The sequence below is a fragment of the Lemur catta genome, chromosome 1 (genome assembly GCF_020740605.2).
Source record: "Lemur catta isolate mLemCat1 chromosome 1, mLemCat1.pri, whole genome shotgun sequence".
NCBI classification, from domain to species: domain Eukaryota; kingdom Metazoa; phylum Chordata; class Mammalia; order Primates; family Lemuridae; genus Lemur; species Lemur catta.
Window position 1 is genome coordinate 105,441,393 of NC_059128.1, and position 24,846 is coordinate 105,466,238.

At 37.9% G+C, this 24,846-nt stretch overlaps 1 protein-coding gene across 6 annotated transcripts in view; it reads left to right on the top strand.

Moving 5' to 3' along the window:
• SCAPER (S-phase cyclin A associated protein in the ER) overlaps window positions 1–24,846 on the top strand; it is a 439,517-nt gene that overhangs the window by 357,182 nt on the left and 57,489 nt on the right. For all 6 annotated transcript variants that reach the window (XM_045541852.1, XM_045541833.1, XM_045541866.1 and 3 more), the window contains one exon: window positions 14,037–14,269. In XM_045541852.1, the coding sequence (XP_045397808.1) occupies window positions 14,037–14,269 (233 nt within the window). The remainder of the gene's footprint in view (window positions 1–14,036; window positions 14,270–24,846) is intronic.

The following is a 24,846-nucleotide window of genomic DNA, read 5'->3' on the forward strand; positions in this document are numbered from 1 at the left end:
ACACTTATATTTACTGGTTTATTAAAGGATATTACAAAAGATGCAGATGAAGAGATGCATAGGGCAGGGTATGGGGGAAGAGGCACGGAGCTTCCACGCCCTTCCTGGGTGCACCACCTTCCAGGAACCTCCACCTGCTTCCCTATCTGGAAGCTCTCCAAACCCTGACCTATTGGTTTTTATGGAGGCTTTATTGCATAGGCAAGATTGATTAAATCATTGGCCGTTGGTGATCGACTTAACCTTTAGTCCTTAATACATCTAACCTAAGGAACATCATAGCCTAGCCTAGCCTTAAATGTGGTGAGGACACTGAGATTAGCTTGTAGATGGGAAAAATCTAACACAAAGCCTGTTTTATAATGAGGTGTTGACTATCTCATGTAATTTATTGATTACTGTACTGAAAGTGAAAAACACAGTGGTTGTATAAGTAAGTGAGGTATGGTTTCTACTGAATGCATATCCCTTTCACACTGTCGTAAAGCTGTCAACTTATGAAAAGTCTTAAGTTGAACCATAGTAAGTTGGGGACTATACGTATTCCACAGTGTCACAAAGTGAAATGTGGATGACATACATTTTCTTTTTCATATGAATTTATCTACTTTTGATATGCGTGTAACCACTTCTTTAAACTAAAGGAGTTCTTCCAGAATATTAGTCTCTTCTGTAAAGCAGATAGCATAGCTCAGTGATTATGCATAACACATCTCTGCTCATGGGTTTCTACTTAACTTGCCAAAAGAGATTAAAGGAAAATTCACCTACCTATACATGCAAAATGTAAAACAACCTGTGAGAAAATAACATATACTTGTATTTTCCTAAAGTAACTTCAGAGGTTCTTTTACAGGTTTTACTGAGTATGAAACATAGTATTTTGGGTAGCTATTACAATGGGAAACAATGTTTAAGTGATTCATTAGCACTGAATGAAGTTTTGATTTTCTTTTTTTCTTTCTTTTCTTTCTTTCTTTTTTTTTTTTTTTAAGAGACAGAGTCGCCCTCTGTCATCCATGCTGGAGGGCAGTGGCACAATCATAGCTGCAGCCTCAAACTGCAATCCTCCACCTCTGCCTCCCAAGTAACTAGGACTACAGGCACACACCACTCTACCCAGATAATTTTTTTATTTTTTGTAGAGACAAGATCTCACTATGTTGCCCAGGCTGTCCTTGAACTCCTGGCCTCAAGCAATTCTCCCACCTCAGCCTCCCAAAGCACTAGGATTACAGGCGTGAGCCACCATGCCTGGCCCTGGATTTTCATTTACCTAACCATGGTCACTTGTTGAAGTGCTCTGGAAAGTGATAATAAACATTCCATCACACGTTTAATGTTTTATAATTTTTGAGAACTTTCACATGTCATCTTGATTAATTTTCACTACCGTATATAGTATAATAGTTAAAAACTCAGGCTCAGGAGTGAGACTGCTTAGATTGAAATCCTTACACTGGTATAATTTAACCTCTGTGAACCCTAGTTTTCTTGTCTGAAAATAGGAATAACAATACTGCTGCTCTTTGGACATGTTTTGGTGGTTGAGATGATCTGGATGAAGCTACTAGCATGGAATCGCATGGAATGTCACATTAAGTGCTCACTAAATGTTAGCTGCTATTACGATTATCGCTACTGCCTCTTTTACCACTACCATTTCTACAACAAGAAAAATCCCGGTGTAGTGAGAGTGGGTACTACTCTCTGGAAGAATCAGAGGTCTTAAGAAGGGGTTAAGCACTCATGAAATGCCCCTCCCTCCACACCATGGTGCTGTCAGAGAAAGTCCAGTGGGAAATTGATATTTTAATCCCCACCCAGCAGTAATGAGGCCCCCCTCTCCCTAGGGTCAGTGGAGACCATATTGGAAGCCTGAATTTCTATCCTGACCCAGAAATGGTGAAACTCTACTCCCCTCCTCACTGGGATAGTGTCAGAAGGGGCCAAGAGAGATGCCAAGACTTACTACCTTACTGTGGTAACAAGCCTCACCTCCCTCCTGTGGAGGCCATGTGAGGAACAGTAACATGCCCCCTTTGTGTGGTGCTGTTGGTGGAGAACTAAGTCAGAAGCCTGATTTGCTACCCTCACCCAACAATAATGAGGCACCCTTCACCCCTACCTGATAGTAATAATGTAGCACTCCCTGCCTCCCATCAGCACGGTGTCATAGGAGGCCTTCTAAAACACAAGACTTAAATAATAGATTGTTTAATTTCCATGACTTTGGGAAGTGGTGAGTGTTTCTGTTGGAATTGATCTCTAATTTTATACTACTGTGGTCTGAGAAGATACGTGGTATAATTTCTGTGTTTTTAAATTTGTTGAGATCTGATTTGTGGCCTAGGGTGTGATCGATTTTAGAGAAAGTTCCATGAGCTAATGAGAAGAATGTATATTCAGCTTCATTTGGGTGGAATGTTCTGTATCTACATGATCTGTTTGTTAGACCCATTTGTTCTAGAGCTCTGTTTAAGTGCATCGTTTCTTTACTTATTTTCTGCTTGGAGCATCTATCCAGTTCAGTCAGTGGGGTGTTGAAATCCCCAGCTACTAAATGGGCATTACTGTTTATCATGTTATTTAATCAAAAGATTCTTCAAACTAAATGATAACAGGGACACAAGTTATCAAAATCTGTGGGATACAGCAAAAGCATTCCTGAGAGGCAAACTAATAGCAATAAATGCTCACATCCAAAAGACAGAAAGTTCACAAATCAACAAACTAATAAACCATCTCAAGGAATTGGAAAAGGAAGAGCAAATCAGTCCTAAACCTAGCAGAACAAAAGAAATAACTAAGATCAGAGGAGAACTAGATGAAATTGAGAATAAAAGAACTATACAGAAGATTAATAAAACCAAAAGTTGGTTTTTCAAAAAGATAAGCAAAATTGACAGCCCTCTTGCTAGATTGACAAAAACTAGAAAGGAAAGGACTCTAATAAGCTCAATCAGAAATGAAAAAGGAGAAGTCACTACAGACATCACGGAAATACAAAACATTATCTTTGAATACTATAAAAATCTGTATGCCCACAAACTACAAAACGTGGAGGAAATGGACAAATTCTTACACACACATAACCTTCCTAGGCTCAATCAGGAAGAAATAGAATTCCTGAACAGACCAATATCAAGCCCAGAAATTGAAGCAGCAATTAAAAATCTTCCAAAAAAAAAAAAGTCCTGGACCAGATGGGTTCACACCTGAATTTTACCAAACTTCCAAAGAACTCATACCTATACTGCAGAAATTATTCCACAACATTGAGAAGGATAGTATCCTCCCCAACTCATTCTACAAAGCCAATATAACCTTGATACCAAAGCCAGGAAAGGACACAACAAAAAAAGAAAACTACAGACCAATATCCCTCATGAATATAGATGCAAAAATCCTCAAGAAAATCTTAGCAAACCGAATCCAACAGCAGATCAAAAAAATAATTCATCATGACCAGGTGGGCTTTATCCCAGAGATGCAAGGATGGTTCAACATATGCAAATCTATAAATGCAATTCACCACATAATTAAAAGCAAGAACAAAGACTACATGATTCTCTCAATAGACACAGGAAAAAGCACTTGACAAAATCCACCACACTTTTATGATAAAAACTCTTAACAATATAGGCGTAGATGGGACATAACTTAAAATTATTAAAGCCATATATAATAAACCCACAGCCAATATCATACTGAACAGGGAAAAATTGAAAGCATTCCCACTTAGAACTGGAACCAGACAAGGTTGCCCACTATCTCCACTTCTATTCAACATAGTGCTGGAAGTCCTTGCCAGAGCAGTCAGACAAGAAAGGAGAATTAAGGGTGTCCAAATGGGGCAGAAGAGGTCAAACTCTCACTCTTTGCTGATGGCATTATATCTAGAAAATCCCAAAGATTCAACCAAGAGACTCCTGGAATTGATAAATGAATTCAGTGAAGTCTCAGGATACAAAATAAAGGCACAGAATCAGTGGCATTCATATACACCAATAACAGTCAAGCTGAAAATCAAATCAAAGACACAACACCTTTCACAATAGCATCAAAGACAATTAAATATTTAGGAATATACTTAACGAAGGAGGTGAGAGACCTATATAGGGAGAACTATAAAACACTGAGAAAAGAAATTGTAGAAGATGTAAACAGATGGAAAACCCTACCATGCTCATGGATTGGCAGAATCAATATTGTTAAAATGTCCATAGTACCTAAAGTGATCTACAGAATTAATGCAATCCCTATCAAAATACCATCATCATTCTTTACAGATGGAGAAAAAATAATTCTATGCTTCATATGGAACCAGAGAAGACCTTGCCAAAGCAATCTTAAACAAAAAGAACAAATTGGGAGGCATCAGTCTGCCAGATTTCAATCTTTACCACAAGGCTCTGGTAACCAAAACAGCATGGTACTGGCACAAGAACAGAGATATAGACCTTTGTTTTGGAATAGAACTGAGAACCCAGATATAAGACCATCCTCATATTGTCATCTTTGACAAAGCAGACAAAAATCTACATTGGGGAAAAGAATCTCTATTCAATAAATGGTGCTGGGGAAACTAGATAACCACATGCAGAAGATTGAAACTGGATTCCTACTTCTCGCCTCTCATAAAAATCAACTCACGGTGGATAACAGACTTAAACCTAAGGTGTGAAACCTTAAGAATTTTAGAAGAAAATGTTGGGAAAACTCTTATAGACATCGACCTAGGCAAAAAATTTATGAAGAAGACCCCCAAAGCAATCACAGCAGCAACAAAGATAAATAAATGGGACCTGATCAAATTAAAAAGCTTGTGCACAGCCAAGGAAACTATCATTAGAGCGAATAGATGACCTACAGAATGGGAGAAAATATTTGCGTGCTACACATCCGATAAAGGGCTTCCATTTTACAAGTGGCATGGTTTGCATTTCCAAAAGACAATGAAGGCTGTTTTGGTCAGTTATGCCCCAGTGTGGGTTCAGTGGTTGGCTGTGTGCATTCAGAGCCTTTGAGCTTCAGCCCTGTGTTCACAGAAGTCTGGCTATGAGAGGCATAGAAAGCAGGTATATCAAATTTGAATAAAATTGTGAGGGATAGGCCATTTTTGGAGTGATAGAATCAGGACTGGTAATGATCTCAGTGGGCTGGTATTTAAGTCGAAAGAATAGCTGCGGGGTGTGGTGGTAACTAGCTTTTCTGTTGCATCAGTGGAAAAGACTCAGGGCTAGAGGGTCTTTACCTAGAGGTTTTAGATGACTGTGAACTCAGTGTGTCAGGAGTGTGACATGACTTCTGAAAAAAACTAAAGTCATATCATATAGTTAAATGATGTTCAGAACAAGAGGATGATAGTCCCCCTGTAGAATAGAGAGTAGCCTGGAGGGTAAACAGATTGGAAACCATGCCATGTATGAAACAAATGATGAAACTGGGACTCCGTGTGCATGAGAGCTGTTTTGAAATTCTGAACAGTTCTCCTAGGGAAAGGGAAACAATTGTGTTCTAGTTGCCAAAGAGGAAAGAAAAGGCCAATGACCACTGGATTGGCAGGGGTCTATAGGGCTAGAAGCCATAAAAGACATTGACTTAAGCATAATGAACAATCAGAATTCCTTAAAGTTGGAAAGGCCTGCCTTGGTGGACGATTGGTGAGCACTCTGTGGCTGGGGATAGAAGGCCAGCATTAAGGAACCCCTGCGTTGTTTGGGAGGATGAACTAGGTAATGACCACAATGGGGCTTTTCAACTCTGAGAGTCTCTGATGTTCTCAGCTCTTCAAGGTCCTCCCTCTAGTATAGCAGTGGTGTTATTCTTTTTTCACTCCAACCTTCACTGCTGAATTATTTTCTCACTGGTGTCAACATACCTGCTTCTACCTCCTTTTTCAGTGGTTTTTGTTATTTCCTTGTTTTTGCCTATAATCCAGATAGAGGTTACTGGGATAATTTCATGATCGTAAATAAATACCTATAGAATTTGAGAATTAAAAGAGGTCTCAGAGATTAACCAGTTCAGCCTCATGCCAGGAAAGATACAACAGTGTTGGGGGCGAAACACCAAACATGGAGTCAGATGTCCTGACTTCACGATATTGTGTAAGGTGCTTAACCTTTCTCAGCCTCTGTCTCTGTATTTGCACAATGGGGTTAATAATAGATATATTAGAGGGCTTCTATAAACATTTAACAAAATAAATGTATATAGAGGCACCTAGCTCACTATCTTACTCAAGCAGACTTTCAATAAATATTAGTGAAAGCCAAGTGCCCATTTTGTAGATGAGGAACCGGAGACACTCAGGTCGTGCTGGTACTAGTGGCTGAGCTAGAAGGGGACCCAGGCTTCTCAGCTCCCAGACAGTGCTCTTAGCACACCAAAGCTGCTTTGTCAATGCCTCTAGAAGCTACTCATTCTTTCACTGGACAAATATTTAGGCTCTGGAATTACAGAGACAAATTGTAGCTCACAATCTAGTAGGAAAGAGAGACAAGAAATATTTAAAATGTCATGTGATATGTGCTACAGTAAACAGGAATGATATGATTCAACATTTGTAACAAAGAGTATTCTAAGCATCATGGCCATTAAGGCATACACCGTAAAGTTTGCTGACATTTTATGTTGTTAGGATTTTGGCTACATAAAATATATGAATAGAGACTCAAAGGCATAAATTGTTAGAAAGGGCAATGATATTTAGGATAAATTGTAATGTCTTTAATATTGTCATAATACTGTTTGTGGGATAAAAAGAAGGGGAAAATTTAAGAAAAGATAATGTTGAAAAACTATTAGCCCTTCCTTTGTAATTTCCTTTTATATTTTCAAGCCAAGTAAATCATTGAGGTAAATATCTTTCAGCAGTTCTATTTTTAATGCATAATGTAACATGGGCATAGATGTTTTATAAAATATCAATGACAAAAAGCATGTTGTATGTTTAATGACAGTGTAGCTATAGGAAATAAAATGATGCCAACAATGTAGGAATCTGTATCTGCTGCTGGAGCCCTTGCACATTTTTTGCCTTCTTTTGTTCTATACTCTGGCACTGTCTGGACAGAAGTTTTCTAAATCTCTCATTGATTCTCAGTGAACTTAATTCATATTCCGACCATTGTGAACACGCTGCACAGCTTGGAAAATGCATAAGCCCAGCTACAGAATACTAAAAGTTAGTTGTGTAGAATTACCACTGATTGCCAATTTAATTTTCTCTCTCATAGAATCCTGTCACAGAACAATAGGTTTATACTACTAATACAAGCATCTTTCTTTATTGCAAACAAGAATGTAGCAAGTATTCGAAACCATTTTGTGATGGGAAGTGCTGGGGAAAAAACAGTACGAGTCTGGCTTTTAAAAGTGATAATGACTTTTAATTTAATTTTGCTAAAAACATTTTGCCTCTGGGCTTGGTCCTATAAATATTGGGTTTCTTTTTGGAGTAGGTTTAGAGAATCAGCACCAGTACTTACTCCAGCCCTCATGGTTTCTATATTCTCAGCAAAGTCCCTTCCTCCTCTGGACCTTGCTTTTCCCAAAGAGAAAATGAAAAGATTTGATTATAAGAGTCTTTCTATATCTAAAACTATATAACATATCCACAAATTTTAAGAAGGCCAAATATCTTTAAGGGGAAGAGGAAAATGTGTGGTAAGATTATGTACATGAAATCACCTTATAATTTCCTGCTATTATAAGAATAAGGTAATGACCACACTAGTATAGTCTAAAGAAATATACTAAAGGAAATACCTTTCATCCATTTGAAAAGAGAGCATGGTTTTAGATTTCTGCCTCAGGGAGACAGATTGAGAAGGGCCAAAAGCTACATAGCTCTGTCTTTTCCCAGGCCAGGCTTGGTATACACCAGCAGGTGGTAGTTACAAGCACTACTGCATACTAGGAAAGTAACCTTCCCTGGCCCTCCACAGACCACCCACCCCAGTATGGAATGTGTTGCAGGCTCAGGTAAGCCAAGTGTACAATAGAGCAGAGCAGGGGGGATGGGAGGACGTTGCTTACACACACACCTTTCCTAAAGGACAGGCCCGTCAGCTTACAATGCGCCTTTGGCTCAACAGCCTGCTTTATTTTAAGTTCAAACTCAAATGTTTGTCTATGAGCAGATACCAGAACTCATGTAAGTGTGTATCCCACCAATAAAAATTGCCGCAGAAGAGCAAGTTGCTCACAAGTTATTTTACCTCTGGCAAGTAACAGTGATATCCGGTTAGAGGAAAGACAGCAATGTGATGTACTGCTTTGAACAGAATATCCTTTACGGTATAGACACCTTCTCCTTAAAGTTTCTTTTTATCCGATCTCATTTTTAAGACTAGAAAGAGCCTTTTTGTCTCACTGAAGATTAGCCCCTCCTTACCTTAATTCTGGCAATTTTGAAACTCTTTCCTAGATGAAACATTGGTTTCTGTTAAAACATTGCTGATGGGCAGGCTTGTAGCTCTGGCTTGGGTGATGCAAAGGCAATATTTGTAACCAAAATGTTTGTAGCCCCATAATATTCTGAAATTTTAAAAACAAAAATAAATGAATAAATTTTTAAAGAAATAAAAAATAATTTAAACCCAGCAAAAGAAAAATCTATACAAAGGGATAAGGAGAATTTCTGGGACCATTTGAATAAAATAATGTCCTGTGAAGAAAGACCAAAAAACACTCTACCAAAGCTTGGATGCAAAAGAACACTATTCTCTGTGGTAAAAGTGCCAATACTAAATGAGGGAATTAGAAAAAATTGAAATTTTCTATGAAAATGTTTTCTGTGAAAACAATGATGAGGTGATTAAATTGGATGTAAGGCTCATCGAGACTATTAGAGAACAAGGAGATCGTGAAAAGACTGTCCACTATAGTAAAGGCCTGTGGACCTAGGTCTGAGATCCCAGTATTCATCCCAGCAAGCCTAACAAGGGAGGCTTGGCTCCTGCAGGGCCACAGGGCTTCTTTGTATAACTGCTACATTGTTATAGAGGGTTTCCAATTTGTGTTTACTTTATGAGAAACTGACAAAATGGTGTTTATAAAATTAAGCACAAAGCCCCAGTGAAAGCTGGGCAAGGTGGCTCATCCCTGTAATCCCAGCACTTTGGGAGGCTAAGGCGAAAGAATTGCTTGAGGCCAGGAGTTTGAGACCAGCTTGAGCAACATAGCAAGACCCCATCTCTACAAAAACAAACAAACAAACAAAAAAATAGCTAGGCATGGTGCAGTCCCAACTACTCAGGAGTCTGAGGCAGGAGGATCACTAAAGTCCAGGAGTTTGAGGTTGCAGTGAGCTGTGATCCCACCACTGCACTCCAGCCTGGGTGACAGAGCAAGACCCAATCTCTTAAATAAATAAATAAAAAGGCCCAATGAGATAGATAATCAAAAATTGTCACCTACAGGCAGAAAATACAGGAATAGTATATCTGACTTACTTTACATTGAGCTGATTTTCTAGGAGTGGATTAAGAAGTGGCATTTGGTCCCCAACCACATTTATAGTTCCTGAATAATAAAAGTAGTATATTTCACCCAGAATTATCCCAACAGCCCTTAAATATTTTCTTACTCTTTTGGCCAAGAATAAAGCTCTTGTTTTTTAATGAAAGAGATATCAATGAGGCAGTGTTTGGCCCATGACCAATTTTCACTTCCTCCACCAGAGACAAAGTTTCTCCAGAATCTTCAGTAAAAGAGATACCCAGTAGGAGGGAGTCGGTGTGGGGTACGGGAAAGCACATGGGATTTAGAGTCTTTAACAGATCAGGTTCAGGTCTTCCATAATTAGCTGTGAACTTGGTCATGTTGTTTGATATCTCCAAACTTTGATTTCTTAGTCTGTAAATATTAAATAAGATGATGTAAGAAAAATGTTTAAGGATCTGGCATAGTGGAAAAACCCAATAAACATTTGTTTTTATTGTTCCCTCCCCTCCCCCATAAGCATGGCTCATAATTTAACCTGTGCTTGACATCTGAAAGTTGTCATTTTGAGAATTCACAGTTATAACACTGGTTTGTAATAAAAAATAATTTCATAGGAACTAAAGATGAGTGAGTCTAACTGTCCCCACATTGCAATGCCTTTTGCATTCTTATATCTGTCTCATCTTGTGCTCCCAGAGTTAGTGTCACATTTCGCTACTGCCTACCTCTAAAACGGGCAGCACTTTTCTTTATATTATTCCTTCTGTTGTGTAAACCAAAAAACCACAACTTATTACAGTTCTGTAAAATCAGAGTCTGTAGGGTCTGAATGAAAGCCTCAGGTTGAGCAGAGCATCCTTCTGCTCCCTCGGCCATGTATGTGTTAGGTATTCAAATGCTAGATGAGCAATTGATTAAATAAATGATATTATTGTAATAGTTTGGTATCTCAGAAGTTTTTTTTATTTCTTCTTGGTTCTCAACTGTATTCTTAAAAGATGCAATTACTGGATAAAACACTTCTAGATTAATGAAAGATTGCTAAAGACACCATTCATACATGCATAATGTTTTATTTTAAATACTTTATGATGAAAAGCAGTACAAAGTTGTGGGGGAAAAAAGGAATATGAAAATTTGTGATGAGTGAAGAACTCTGACATTACCCAGAAATGTGTTACTCATATTCTTTCCGTGGTGTGTAAAAGAAAAAGAAAGTTGTGTCTTTAGAGAATTTATTGAGTTAATTTGAAAATGTGGCAAACTGAACACATAAATTACATTCTGTCCAGAGGCCCCACTGACATTCTAGTATATAGATAAAGTCATAAACGCTCAAAGAGCACAGGAAGGAAAGGAAAACAAATATTTTTTAACCTAGAAAGCAGATGATTGAAAGACAATTGCCTAAAAGCTAAAGCCTTAAACTAGAAGGAAGAAGTATGGCAGAAGAAAATTTGTGCCACAGAATCCCAGAAGGCTCAAGAATTAGAGTTATCAACTATCTCAGAAAATGAGGATGCAAATGGGGCTGAAAAGAGGAAGATTGGTTGAAAGTCTAAATAAGAGCCAGTTAGGTGCCCTAGGCCCCATCTGCTACATATATAGCCAAATAACTGCCCTCCTCAACCCTCATGGAAGACCCTAGCTTGAACAAAGTTACTCAGTACCTAGGCACACCAGGCACAGTTATGCAAAAACAGAATGATTCAATGAAGATCTATCCCAGAACAGTGAGACACTCAGCCCTCTTCTATGAACTTCTGAGAAAACAGGCACCATGTTATATACTCCGGGTTAGGAGGATATAGGATTCCATTCTATATAAAGAAATTAACTGTCCTAGGAGATCAAACCTATACATATTGAAAGTTGGGATTCCCCCCGTGGAAAAGCTGAACCTGTGCCTCATCACCCAAATTAAAGTCCCTCACCCAGAAGTTTGTATCCAACTTGTGGTTAGATCCAGATTGTGATAAACTGATTCATGTATCTGTTCATCAATCTTAAGTGTGAACAAAAAGCCCAAGATTAACCACACATTTGAGGAAAGCCTTCAACGTGAAGTACAGAGAACAAACTCGAAGGAAACAGAGACCATGCAAGAAACAAAATCTTTTTTAAAAGTATAATTTCACAGAGATGAGAAGATACTGTATTCATGAACTAAAAACAAGATACCATAAAAACAAAACATATAGGAAGGCGGGCGCAGTGGCTCACGCCTGTAATCTTAGCACTCTGGGAGGCCGAGGTGGGCGGATCGTTTGAGCTCAGGAGTTCGAGACCAGCCTGAGCAAGAGCAAGACCCCATCTCTACTAAAAATAGAAAGAAATTATCTGAACAGCTAAAATTATATATATAGAAAAAAATTAGCCAGGCATGGTGGTGCATGCCTGTAGTCCCAGCTACTCGGGAGGCTGAGGCAGGAGGATTGCTTGAGCCCAGGAGTTTGAGGTTGCGGTGAGCTAGGCTGACGCCATGGCACTCCAGCCCCAGCAACAGAGTAAGACTCTATCTCAAAAAAAAAAAAAAAAAAAAAACATATTGGAAGACCAAAAAGAGCTCTTAAAAATTAAAAATATAATTGATGAAAGGAAAAACTCAGTAAAAAGACTGGAAAGTAAAGTTAAGGAAATCTCCAAAGAATTAGGACAAAACACAGAAAGGTGAAAAACAAGGGAAAAAGATATTTTTTTAAAAATTAGAGAAGTTAAGTCCAGATCCAAAATCCAACAGAGAAAATGAATGGGAAGAAATTAGCAAAGAAATAATGCAAGAAATTTTCCCAGAAATGAAACATATGGCTTTCAAATTGAAATGAGCACTGTGTTTTTGTGCAATAAATGAAAGAAGACTTTATGCCAAGGCACAAGAAATCAGGGATAAGAAGTTCCTAAGTTGCTAGGGAGCAACGTACAGGGCATGTACTAAAACAGCAGGAATTAGAGTGGACTTCTCAACAGCAGTGTTTGAACTAAAAAACACTGAAGCAGTCCTTTAAAACTAAAGGAAAATGGGTTCCAACCAAGAATCCAACCATGTTAATCAGTCAAGTGTAAGGATAGAATAAAGATATTTTCAGACACACAAGATCTCAAAATGTTTCTTCCCATGCACTCTTTCTCAAGAAGCTGCTAGAATATATCCAACAACAAAATAAGAGAATTATATGGGAAGAAAAAGAAGACATAGGATCTGAGAAATAAGGGCATCTAACCCAGAGGAGAGGTGAACGGGATCCTTGGGATAAAGATGAAGGGCAGTCTCAACGTGAAAGCTGTGTAGTGGGCCTAGGGAGCAGCTGGTCCGGAGTAGAGCAGGAAGATGGCAGATTTCAGGAAGAATCTCTCCACTGGGGGAAGAAAAAGAATCTACAATCCCTGACGTGTTTAAACTTGAGAGGAAACTTCATTTTAACCAGAAAGCTTGACAATGAATTAATGATACATAACTAGGAAATTCAAGTATGAAAAAAAATGGTTATCTGAGTGAAACCATAAATTTGGACAAGAAAGTAAATATAGTCATTTGTTAAATAGATTAGCTGTGAATATTTGCATAGTCATAGTGCAGAAAACAATATTACTATGCAGTCAGTAGTGCTGTGTATGGAATATTCTGATTCTCTCTCTCTTCCCAAGTACATAATAGGATGACATTTCCTGGATCCTTTGTGGTTGAGTTGAACTGTGTAACTAGTTCTGGCCAGTAAGTTGCTTGTGTTTATAAAGATCCTCCTTTTGGATCCAAGTAACCATTTATTCATCTATCTTTGATAGAATTAGTACAGGTAAAGAGTGAAAATGAGGCAAAGGCTAGTTATCACTAAGTAAGTCTATTTGTGGAATATAATAGTTTACTAAATATTTTCCCATTCATCTTCTTATTTGAACTTCACGGTAGTCCTGGGAGGTACGGAGATAAAGAAAGCAAGGAATTTGTCTCAGCTCATACAGCTGCAGAGCCAGAATCCAAGCCCAGGTTCTGGCTCCAAGCCCCAGCTTTTAATGACCACATTACTTCCTGTAAACTGTACACAAAGAAAGCTGAATGTAACCATATGTACTAGGAAAAGACCATTCTGCCATTTTTTAATAAGAAATGCAAATTTAACCCAAATAGAGGAATTTAGGTTAGATATTTTTAAAATTCACTCTAACAAAAAACAATGCTGTCAGTTTATCTATTGGTTTGTTTTCTGAGTTCATATAATTTTTAATATAATTTATTCAATTAAATAAATATTGAATATCTGCTACGTGCCTATGCATATACTAAGAATTTGATGTGCATTAACTCATTTAATCCTTGTAAGAACTCTGCCACATAGGCACTGTCATTATCCATCTTATTAGAGTTTAGAAGTATTACTAGTAACCCTCTCCAAGGGCACTCAGGTAGTGAGGGCAAAGCTGAGATTTGAACTAGCAATCTGACTTCAGCGCCAACACTCTTGAACATTTTAGATTGTCACCTATAGAATTTCAAAATTATTTATGATTCCAGAAATGTTCTAAATCTTCTCAATTTTGGGTGGTTTTATTAAAGCACATTTACTGTACTTTTTTTCATCTAGGTTTATGTTCCAGATAAAAATAATGCTATTTTGGGAAGAAATACAAATAAACAGGTTTTTGAAGGCTTAACAACTGGACTTCTCAAAGTCAGCGCTGTGGTTTTTAGCTGCCTGATTGCCAATCGACCAGATGGAAACAGCCGGCCAGCTACACCAAAAATATCAACACAGGAAATGAAAAACAAACCCTCACAAGGTGATGCTTTTAACAGTCGAGTTCAGGACCTTATCAGGTAAAACTGCTAGATTTCTGAAAACTTTATTCTTTTGTTTAAAAAATTATCTTACAATAATTTAAATCTCATGGCCCACATGATGACAGTGGTTCTTGCAACACTATCCACAAATTCCCCGTACAGAATTTTGAATACCTTGTAAATTTTTCTCAGATTCATCACCCTCACTCCATTGCCACTTCCTTACCTCAGTTGTTCAGGCTCTCTGGCAGTAGCAGATGGTGTGTCTGTCTGTCTCTTTTCCACCTCTTTAAAATAAATTCATTTTCCTAATTATAAAAATAGTATGTGCTCAATGACAAGAACAATTTAGAAAATACAGAAGAGGACAATGGATTTTTTAAAAACATTTTGTACAGAAAGAAAATTCTCTTCATGAAGAGCAATATAGTTAGAGCTCAGCTGTCATTCTTGATATTTAAATATGTGATATTAGAATATGTAACTTTGGAGCTTTTACAACTTCCTTGATATTGACTCTTTCCAACTCAGGGAATTTCTGAGAATTCCCCTATCTCAGTTCACCTGTGGTTATAAATTTGGTTCAGACTTAAAACAACAATAATAGCTACCATTTATGGAGTTGCCATTACATGTAAGTTATTGTAGTAGAGGCTTTGCAGCCCCATAAGTGTAGGATTTCTAATTCAGACTTTGTAGGTGAGGAAATTGCTCAGAGAGGTTTAGTGCTTTGCCCAAGGTTGTATAATAAATACAGTAAAAATTAGATAGGAGATCTGAGACTGGAACTCGTGTCTATCTCGACTCCCAACACCTGTATTCCTTCTACTACGCAAATGCAGCAATTTCTGACACCTGTTAAAGGTCAGCCCTGCTTCCTTCTAAGGTCACCTTTTCTCCAGGGAAATTTACTCCTACTTTGGCATCTGAACTCATTTTCCCTCATGAATTTTGAATCAGGTAGGACATTTAATTTCGCAACAGGGTTCCATCTGGTGTTAATCAGTTACCTATTCCACCTATCAGCAACTCTTCTGTGGTCTGCATTAATCTCTGGCTCCCAAAACCCATGCAATTTATGCTCCCTGAAGCTTATGGTGGGTTAATAGGAGAGGGAGAATGCCCTCCTCTGCGTTTGCTTCTTTTACAGTTCATAAATTTCTTCTGCTTTCTTGTAGTACTTTCTTGGGAGCAGTTGTTTCATTCAGTATCTTTCTTATCCTTGATTACTTTGTTCACTTATCCCTTCCATCTGCCTGCCCTCTTTCTCCAAGTATATTTATTGCCAGAGAGCGCCAGGCCCTTTGGGTCTACAACCATTTATCTTACAACACTTGACTTTTAGCCTCCCTGGCCTTTCTCTCAGTTGCTTGATCCCATTCAATTCCCCATGTCCTTTGGTCATTGTAGAATTTAGCCTTCTCTGCTGATGAATGCCATTCTGTCCCAGCATTCTCCCTTGGGCTACCCTGTGATGCAGCAACCCTGCATTCTTGTCATCCAGACAACTTAGCCACATGCCTCAGCTGTGATGAGGCGGAAGACCCAGCCAAATGCTTCATTGCAATTCCAGTGGGCCTGCCAGGGGAAAATACCTACATTTTCACATATATTATTACAGTTACCAAATCCTTTTTAAAGAAAGAAGGTATTGGGGTGAAAAATTGCAGTGGTAATCTGCCAAACCAAATAACTCATGTGACTTAAAAAGGATGATTGACAACCATAGTACTTCAGAACAAACCCATGCCAATCTTTCTCTGATTTGAACCACACTGGTGGTGAATATTGTTTTCTTACAGATAATGCATTGTTAGTTGTCTTGATGATGCCTGTGTATAGAATCACAAACCGTATCTCCTATCTGCCTAGTGTAGCAAACAGAACATATTTTTAATCATTTCCATACTTGCTTTCTCACCTTCCCAGATATGACCTGACAAGAAATCTCACTCCACTCCCTGTTACCACTTGGACACTTTTGTCAGCTGTGAATTTGAGTGGAAAGGGTTCCCATAGAGTCTTTGGAGTTGTTCTCTGGCCTTTATCCTTGATGTAGAACAGGAGCAGACCCTGACAGCTGTCCCTTCCTTCTCATCTGGCATAGAGAGGTAGGAAGGTATCTAAGAGAGATAAGATAGTTACAGTATTTATTCTTATTATTTTACATGGTTTAGTCAAGTTTCTACATCTAAGGGATTCTTGGAAAATATATATATATTTATTTATTTACTTTCTTTTAAGAGATAGAGTCTCACTCTGTCACCTGGGCTGGAACTCCTGGGCTCCAGTGATCCTCCCACCTCAGCCTCTCGAGTAGCTAGGACTACAGGAGCGCACCATGCCTGGCTAATTTTTTATTTTTTTTTGTAGAGTAGGGTCTCGCTATGTTTTCCAGGCTACTCTCGAACTCCTAGCCTCAAGCAATCCTCCTGCCTCAGCCTCCCAAAGTGCTGGGATTACAGCCATGAGCCACCACTCCTGGCCCATCTCTATTTGTCTTTCTGTGCCTAAAATACTTCAGTTAACATAATGACCTCCAGGTCCATCTGTGTTGCCACAAATAATGGGATTTTATTCTTTTTATGGCTGAATAGTATTCCATTATGTATGTATACCACATTTTCTTTATCCATTCATCCATTGTTGAATACTTAGGTTGATTCCATATCTTGTCTATTGTGAATATTGCTGCAGCAAACATGAGAGTGCAGATATCTTTTCCTTTTTTTTTTTTTTTTTTTGAGACAGAGTCCTAACTGTGTCACTCTAGGTAGAGCTTGAGACCCTGCGTCATCTTAGCTCACTGCAACCTCAAACTCCTGGGCTCAAGCAATCCTCTTGCCTCAGCCTCCCAAGTAGTTGGGACTACAGGCACACACCACAGCACCTGGCTAATTTTCCTATGTTGAGTAGAGACAGAGTCTCGCTCTTGCTCAAGCTGGTCTTGAACTCCTGAGTTCCAGTGATCTTCCCACCTCAGCCTCCCAGAGTGCTAGAATTATAGGCATGAGCCACTGCGCCCAGCCTATCTCTTTGACATACTGATTTCATTTTCTTTCGATATATACCCAGTAGTGGGATTACTAGATCACATGGTAATTCTATTTTTAGATTTTGAGGAACTCCCATACTGTTTTCCATAATGACAATACTAGTTTACAATCACACAACCGTATGTAAGTGTTCCTTTTTCTCTACATCCTTGCCCACACTGTTTTGTTTTGTCTTTCTGATCATAGCCATTCTAACTGGAGTGAGCCAGTATCTCACTGTGGTTTTGATTTGCATTTCCTTGATGATCAGTGATGTTGAGCATTTTTTCTTGTACTTTTTGGCCATTGTTTGTATGTCTTCTTCTGAAAGGTGTCTATTAAGATCTTTTAGCCAGGCACAGTAGCACATGCCTTTAGTCCCAGCTACTCAGAAGACAGATACAGGTGGATTGCTCTAGCCCAGGAGCTCAGGGCTGCAGTGAGCTATGATCATACCTGTGAATGGCCACTCCACTCCACCCTAGGAGACGTAGTGAAACCCTGTCTCTAAAAATACATAAATAAATAATCTTTTGCTCATTTTAAAATTGGGTTATTTGGTTTTTTGATCCTCAATTATTTAAGTTTCTTATATATTCTGGATATTAACCTTTTGTCAGATGTATAGTTTGTGGATTATTTTCTCCTACTCTGTAGGTTATCTCTTAACTGTTAATAGCTGCTTTTGCTGTGCAAAAACTTTTTATTTTGATGTAATTCCATTTGTCTAGTTTTGCTTTGTTGCCTTTGCTTTTGAGGTCTTATTTTAAAAAAGCCTTGCCCAGCCCAATATCATGAAGCATTTCTCCTATGTTTTCTTCTATTAATAGTAGTTTCATAGTTTTAGGTTTTAAGTCTTCAATCCATTTTGTGTTTATTTTTGTATATGGTAAGAGGCAAGGGTCTAGTTTCATTCTTCTGAATATGGATATCCAATTTTCCCACCACTATTTATTGAAGAGACTGTCCTTTCCCCATTGTGCGTTCTTGTCCTCTTTGTCAAAAATCTGTTGGCTATAGGTATTATTACATGAATTTATTTCTGGGCTCTCTGTTCTGTTCCATTGGTCCGTGTGTCTGTTTTTATAACAGTACCATACTGTTTTGGTAACTATAGTTTTGTAGTATATTTTGAAGTCAAGTGATGTGATGCCACCAGCTTTTTTGCTCAGTATTGCTTTGGCTATTGGGGGTATTTTGTGCTTCTATATGAATTTTAGAATTGTTTTTTCTATTTCTGTGAAGAATATCATTGGTATTTTGATAGAAAATGCATTAAATCTGTAGATCACTTTGGGTAGTTTGATCATTTTAACAATATTAATTCTTCCAATACAAGATATCATTCCATTTATTTGTGTCCTCTTCAATTTCTTTCATCAAAGTTTTATAGTTTACATTGTAGAAACTTTTCACTTCATTGGTTAAGTTTATTCTTATTTTTATTATTGCTATTGTTAATGAAATTGTTTCATGATTTCTTTTTTAGGTTGTTCACTACTAGTGCATAGAAACACTACCAATTTTTGTGTTTTGATTTTGTATCCTGCTAATTTACTGAATTCATTTATTAGTTCTAACAGCTCTTTTGTAAACCTTTAGGGTTTTCTTTTTTATTTTTTTTAGATAAAATAAAACGTTTATTCCTCTTTTTACAAACCTTTGTGCCCTGGGCTGACTTTCAGTGGGGTTGTAAGAAACGAGCTGCTCTGCTGCACACGAAACCGGAACTGCTTGCAGGTTGTCTGCGAATGGTTTAACACCAAGGTTCTCCACGTGTGTTGCATGCCAGGTGAGGGGGCAGCCACCTTTGCAGCTGCACCTCATTTTCCAAGACGAGGGGCGCTCCACTCCGGACCATTCCGGCGGCACAGTGGGGTGTGCAGGCAGGGAGGGCGGGGGAGTGGCTAACAGGGCTGTACGAGGCCAACCCACGGGAACCGAGGGCAACCGTGGCCCCACCACGCTGCCGTGTTGTTCCGCCTGGGCGGGATTCTGACGGAGAGGCGTTCAGTCATAATCCCACAGATGGTATCTTCGCCCCACTGGCTCCTCAGCCAGGGTTTTCTGCATGTAAGATTATGTCATCTTCAACAGGAATAATTTGACTTCCTACTTTCCAATCTGGATGCTTTTTATTTCTTTTTCTTTTCTAATTATTATGGCTAGGACTTCAAGTACTATGTTGAATAGCAGCAGTGTGGTGAAAGTGTCTTGTATCTGATCTTAGAGAAAAAGTTGTCGGTTTTTCCCTGTTCAGTAATGGTGTTAGCTGTGAGTTTGTCATATATGGCCTATATTGCGTTGAAGTACATACCTTTTGTACCTAACTTGTTTTTATCATGAAGAAATGTTGAATGTGATCAAATGCTTTTTCTGCATCTATTGAAATGATCATACCATTTTTTCTTTCTGTTAATGTGGTGTATCACATTTATTGATTTGTGTATGTTAAAGCATCCTTACATCCCTAGGATGGATCCCACTTGATCATAATGAGCTTTATGATATGCTGTTGAATTTGGTTTGCTAGTATCTTGTGTTGCATCTGTATTCATCAAGTATATTGGCCTGTAGTTTTCTTTTTTTGTTGTGTTCTTCTCCAGTTTGGGAAGCAGGGTAATATTGGCCTTATAAATGACTTTGGAAGTATTTCCTCTTCAATTTTCTGGAATACTTTGAGAATTGATATTAGTTCTTCTGCAGCTGTTTGGTAGAATTCAGCAGTGAAACCATCAGGTCCTGGGCTTTTCTTTGATGAAAAACGTTTTATTACTGATTCAATTTCCTCACTCGTTATTAGTCTATTGAGATTTTCCATTTCTTCTTAACTTAACCTTATGTTGTATCTAGGAATTTATTTATATCTTCTGTGTTATCACATTTGTTGGCGTATAGTTGTTAATAGTCTCTTATGACCTTTGTATTGCTGTCATGTCAATTATAATGTCTCCTTTTTCATTTCCGATTTTATTTGAGTCTGCTCTTTTTTTTTTTTTTTTTTTTTTTTTTTTTTTTTTTTTGAGACAGAGTCTCACTTTGTTGCCCGGGCTAGAGTGAGTGCCGTGGCATCAGCCCAGCTCACAGCAACCTCAAACTCCTGGGCTTAAGCGATCGTACTGCCTCAGCCTCCTGAGTAGCTGGGACCACAGGCATGCGCCACCATGCCCGGCTAATTTTTTCTATACATATATTTTAGTTGGCCAGATAATTTCTTTCTATTTTTTTAGTAGAGACGGGGTCTCACTCTTGCTCAGGCTGGTCTGGAACTCCTGACCTCGAGCAATCCACCCGCCTCGGCCTCCCAGAGTGCTAGGATTACAGGTGTGAGCCACCGCGCCCGGCCTGCTCTTTTTTTCTAAGTTAGTGTAGCTGACAGTTTGTCTATTTTGTTTATCGTTTCAAAAAATCAACTCTTCATTTTCTTGATCTTTTGAATTTTTTTTAGTCTCTGTTTCATTAGTTTCTTCTCTGAGCTTTTATTTCCTTCCTTCTACCAATTTTGGGTTTGGTTTGTTCTTGGGTTTTTTTGTTTGTCTGTTTTTTAGTTGCTTGAGGTATATTACTAGAATATTAGAAGTCTGTCTTCTTTTTTAATGTAGGTGTTTATTGCTATAAACTTCCCTCTTAGGATTGCTTTTGCGTTGTCCCATAGGTTTTGGTATTATATGTTTCCATTCTTGGTAGTCTCAAGGAATTTTTTAATTTCCCTTTTAATTTATTCTTTTTTGGGGTTTTTTTGTTTGTTTTTGTTTTTTTATCTTTTTTTTAATTTCAAAATATTACGGGGGTAAAAATGTTTAGGTTACATATATTGCCTGTGCCCCACCGGAGCCAGAGCTACAAGTGTGCCCATCCCCCAGACAGTGTGGACTGCACCGTTCGGTGTGAATATACCCATATCCTCCAACCCCCCACCTGCCTGACACCTGATGAATGTTACTACCATATGTGCACATAAGTGTTGATCAATTAGTACCAATTTGATGATGATTACATGTGGTGCTTGTTTTTCTATTCTTGTGATACTTCACTTAGTAGAATGGGCTCCAGCTCCATCCAGGATAATACAGGAGGTGCTGGTTCACCACTGTTTTTCCCCTTTTAATTTTTTCATTGACTCATTGGTTGGTCAAGGAGCATGTTATTCAATTTCCATGTATTGTAGTTTCCAAAGTTTTTCTTGTTGATTCCAGTTTTATACCATTGTGGTCAAAAAGATACTTGATATGATCTCTGTCTTCTTAAATTTGTTAAGACTTGTTTTGTGGCCTAATATATGACCTGTCCTGGAGAATATCCCCTGTACAGTTGAGAAGAGTGTATATTCTGCAGCTGTTAGATGGAATGCTCTGTAAATGTCTGCGCCATGGTGCAGTTTAAGTCTAATGTTTCTTTGTTGATTTCCTGTCTAGATGATCTATCCATTGCTGAAAGTGAGGTGTTGAAGTTGCCTACTATATTGTATTGCCTCCCTTTAGGTTAAATATTTTTTGCTTTATATATCTGGGTGCTTCAGTGTAGAGTGCATATATAGTTACAATTTTTAATATCTTCTTGTTCAATTGATCCCTTTATCATTATATAATAACCTTCTTTGTCTCTTTTTAATGCTTTTTATTTAAAGTCTATTTTGTCTGATTACATGTATAGCTACTCCTGCTGGCTTTGGATTTTTATTTGTATGGAATATCTCAGAACACTGCAAAACTGAAGAACAACTGTATCTATCAAAATCAAGAGCTGCTGTATCTCTCAAAATCAAGAATTGTGCTGAACTATTTGTGCTATTCAGTCTAGTAGCTCATTGCCTTAGCTTGAACCAGGGATCAGGAAGGTACTTCAACCACAGATGTGGGCTCCAGAACCACACTATATCAACTAGATCTATGCCCCTCAAAAACAGATGCCCCAAATCTTGTCTCTCAGTCTCCAAAATACTTTCATAAACCAAATGTCTTTATGACAACACCTTACAAATGGAAAAATACACAAGTGTGGCTCCCACTTCATTTTTACCTTCCAAATTTAACTTTTTTTTTTTTTTTTTTTTTGAGACAGAGTCTCACTTTGTTGCCCGGGCTAGAGTGAGTGCCGTGGCGTCAGCCTAGCTCACAGCAACCTCAAACTCCTGGGCTTAAGCGATCCTACTGCCTCAGCCTCCTGAGTAGCTGGGCCTACAGGCTTGCGCCACCATGCCCGGCTAATTTTTTCTATATTTTTAGTTGGCCAGATAATTTTTATTTCTATTTTTAGTAGAGACGGGGTCTCACTCAGACTGGTCTCGAACTCCTGACCTTGAGCGATCCACCCGCCTCGGCCTCCCAGAGGGCTAGGATTACAGGCGTGAGCCACCGCGCCCAGCCCCAAATTTAACTTTTTAATTTAAATCTTAAACATACATAGCTAGTGACTACAGTACTGGACAACATAATTCTATATTCTTAATTTTTTCTAGTTCTAACAGTTACTAAAAGAAGTGTGTTAAAAATCTCCACCTATGATTGTGGATGTGTCTCCATTTAATTAGGTTTTGCTTTATGCATTTTGAAGCTCTATTATTAGATACACATTTAGAACTATTGCATCTTTCAGATGAAATGGCCTTTTAGCATTATTTCTCTTTATGTTAAGTACTCCTTGTTTTGAAATCTAGTTTGTTTAATATTATTAATATGCCACACCCAATTTCTTACATTTACTCTTTGGTCTTTTTTCCATCCTTGACAGATCTTTTTCCTTTAAGCACCTTAAAGATATCATTCCTTTGTCTTCTGGCTTCCATTATTTCTCATGAGAAATCAGCTTTTATTCATGTCATTTGTCTCCTATAGGTTATATGTCCTTTTTCCTTGGGCTGCTATCAAGATTTTTCTTTATGTTTGAGTTTCAGCAATTTGTCAATAATCTGCTTAAGTATACTTCCCTTTGTATTTATTCTGCTTGAGGTTAGCTGAGCTGTTTGAATTTGTAAGTTGTTTTTCCACCAAAACAGAAATCTATTTTAAAAATATATTTCTACAAAGAAAACTTCAGGTAAGATGGCTTTACCTGTAAATTCTATGAAAGATCTAAGGTAGAAATAATGCTAATCACAAACAGACTCTCTCAAAGGAGAAGAGAGAATACTTGCCGGCTTGTATATTTTTTAAAAAGCTTACTATAAAAGGATAATATATCACAACCAAGTGAGTTTATTCTAGGAAGGCAAAGTTAGTTTTCAACATTTAGAAATTACCACATTAACTTGCTAAGAACCATAAAAGGTCAGAGATTTTACCCTTCTTGCATGCTAACAAGTTAGCCTGCCAGTTTCATGGATGCTAACAAAAGACACAAGGCTCCTGGGTCAGAGACAAAGGACCTTATTACTCATAGATAGCAAGCAGTTTGAGCCTTCTGTTCTCATCAGTTTAGTTTTCTTGTCCCCAAGTCCCACAGGAACAACACAGGGTGGGCCCAGATAGGTGCTGCACGTGCGGTGGGTTTGTGTCACCACTGAGGAGACCCCACACATTTAGAAAACCCCAATCTTTTCTAATGGGCTAAAAGCAGATCTGCTCAACCTTTGCCCAGAAGGTAGACATTATCTTTATTTTACTGGACAGCCAGCAAACCTTCTCTTTGCTCTAAAGGAAGACATCATCTCTAAGACCATTCCCTACCCAAACATTTTAGAAAAGGTTTTCCAGAACAAAAGCTACCAGTTTATCTGCTCACAAGGTATGCAAAAATGTGAGACCCTTGAAGGATTATCTCTTGACACTGATCCCCCAAAAAGGAAACTATATGATTATCGCAGAAAAACCATCTGACAAAATATAACACCCATTCATGATATTAGAAAATAACCCAGCAAATTAGGAATAGATGGGAAAAACTTATAGCTAAGTAATATGTAGTGATAAAAGATTGAATATTTTTCCTTTAGAATTAGGAATACACAAGGACTGTTTACTTTTGCCACGTCTATTCAGCATTATACTGAAAGCTTTAGCTAGTTCAATAAGAAAGGAAAAAAAGAAATTAAAAGCATAAAGTTTGTAGAGAAAAAAATAAAACTATTGTTATTTGCATTGTCATGATTGCATATATAAAAAACTATGTAATCTACCAAGGAAAAAAACTATCATACTAGAACTAATAAGTAAGGTTTTAGCAAAAATGGAATATACAAATGCAACTTATGCAAAAATCAATTGTATTGCTATAAATAACAACACATAAGTAGAAATTAAAAGTCAAAAAACAATGCCATTTATAAAAGCATCAGGAAATAGCAAACATCTCCAAGAAATCTCATGAAAGAGAGGCAACAACTCTACAAAACAGTATTGGGAGAAATTTAAGAAGGCCTACATAAATGGAGATATATCTATCCATCAGAATTTTGTTCAATATTATTAAAATATTATTTCTTCCCAAATTGATTTATAGATTCAATGCAGTGCTGAGCAAAATCCCAATAGGCTTTTAAAGGAAATTTATAAATCAGTTCTAAAATTTATATGGAAATGTTAAAAATCTAGAAAAACCAAAACAATTTTGTAAAAGAATAATAAAGTCAAGAGGACTTGC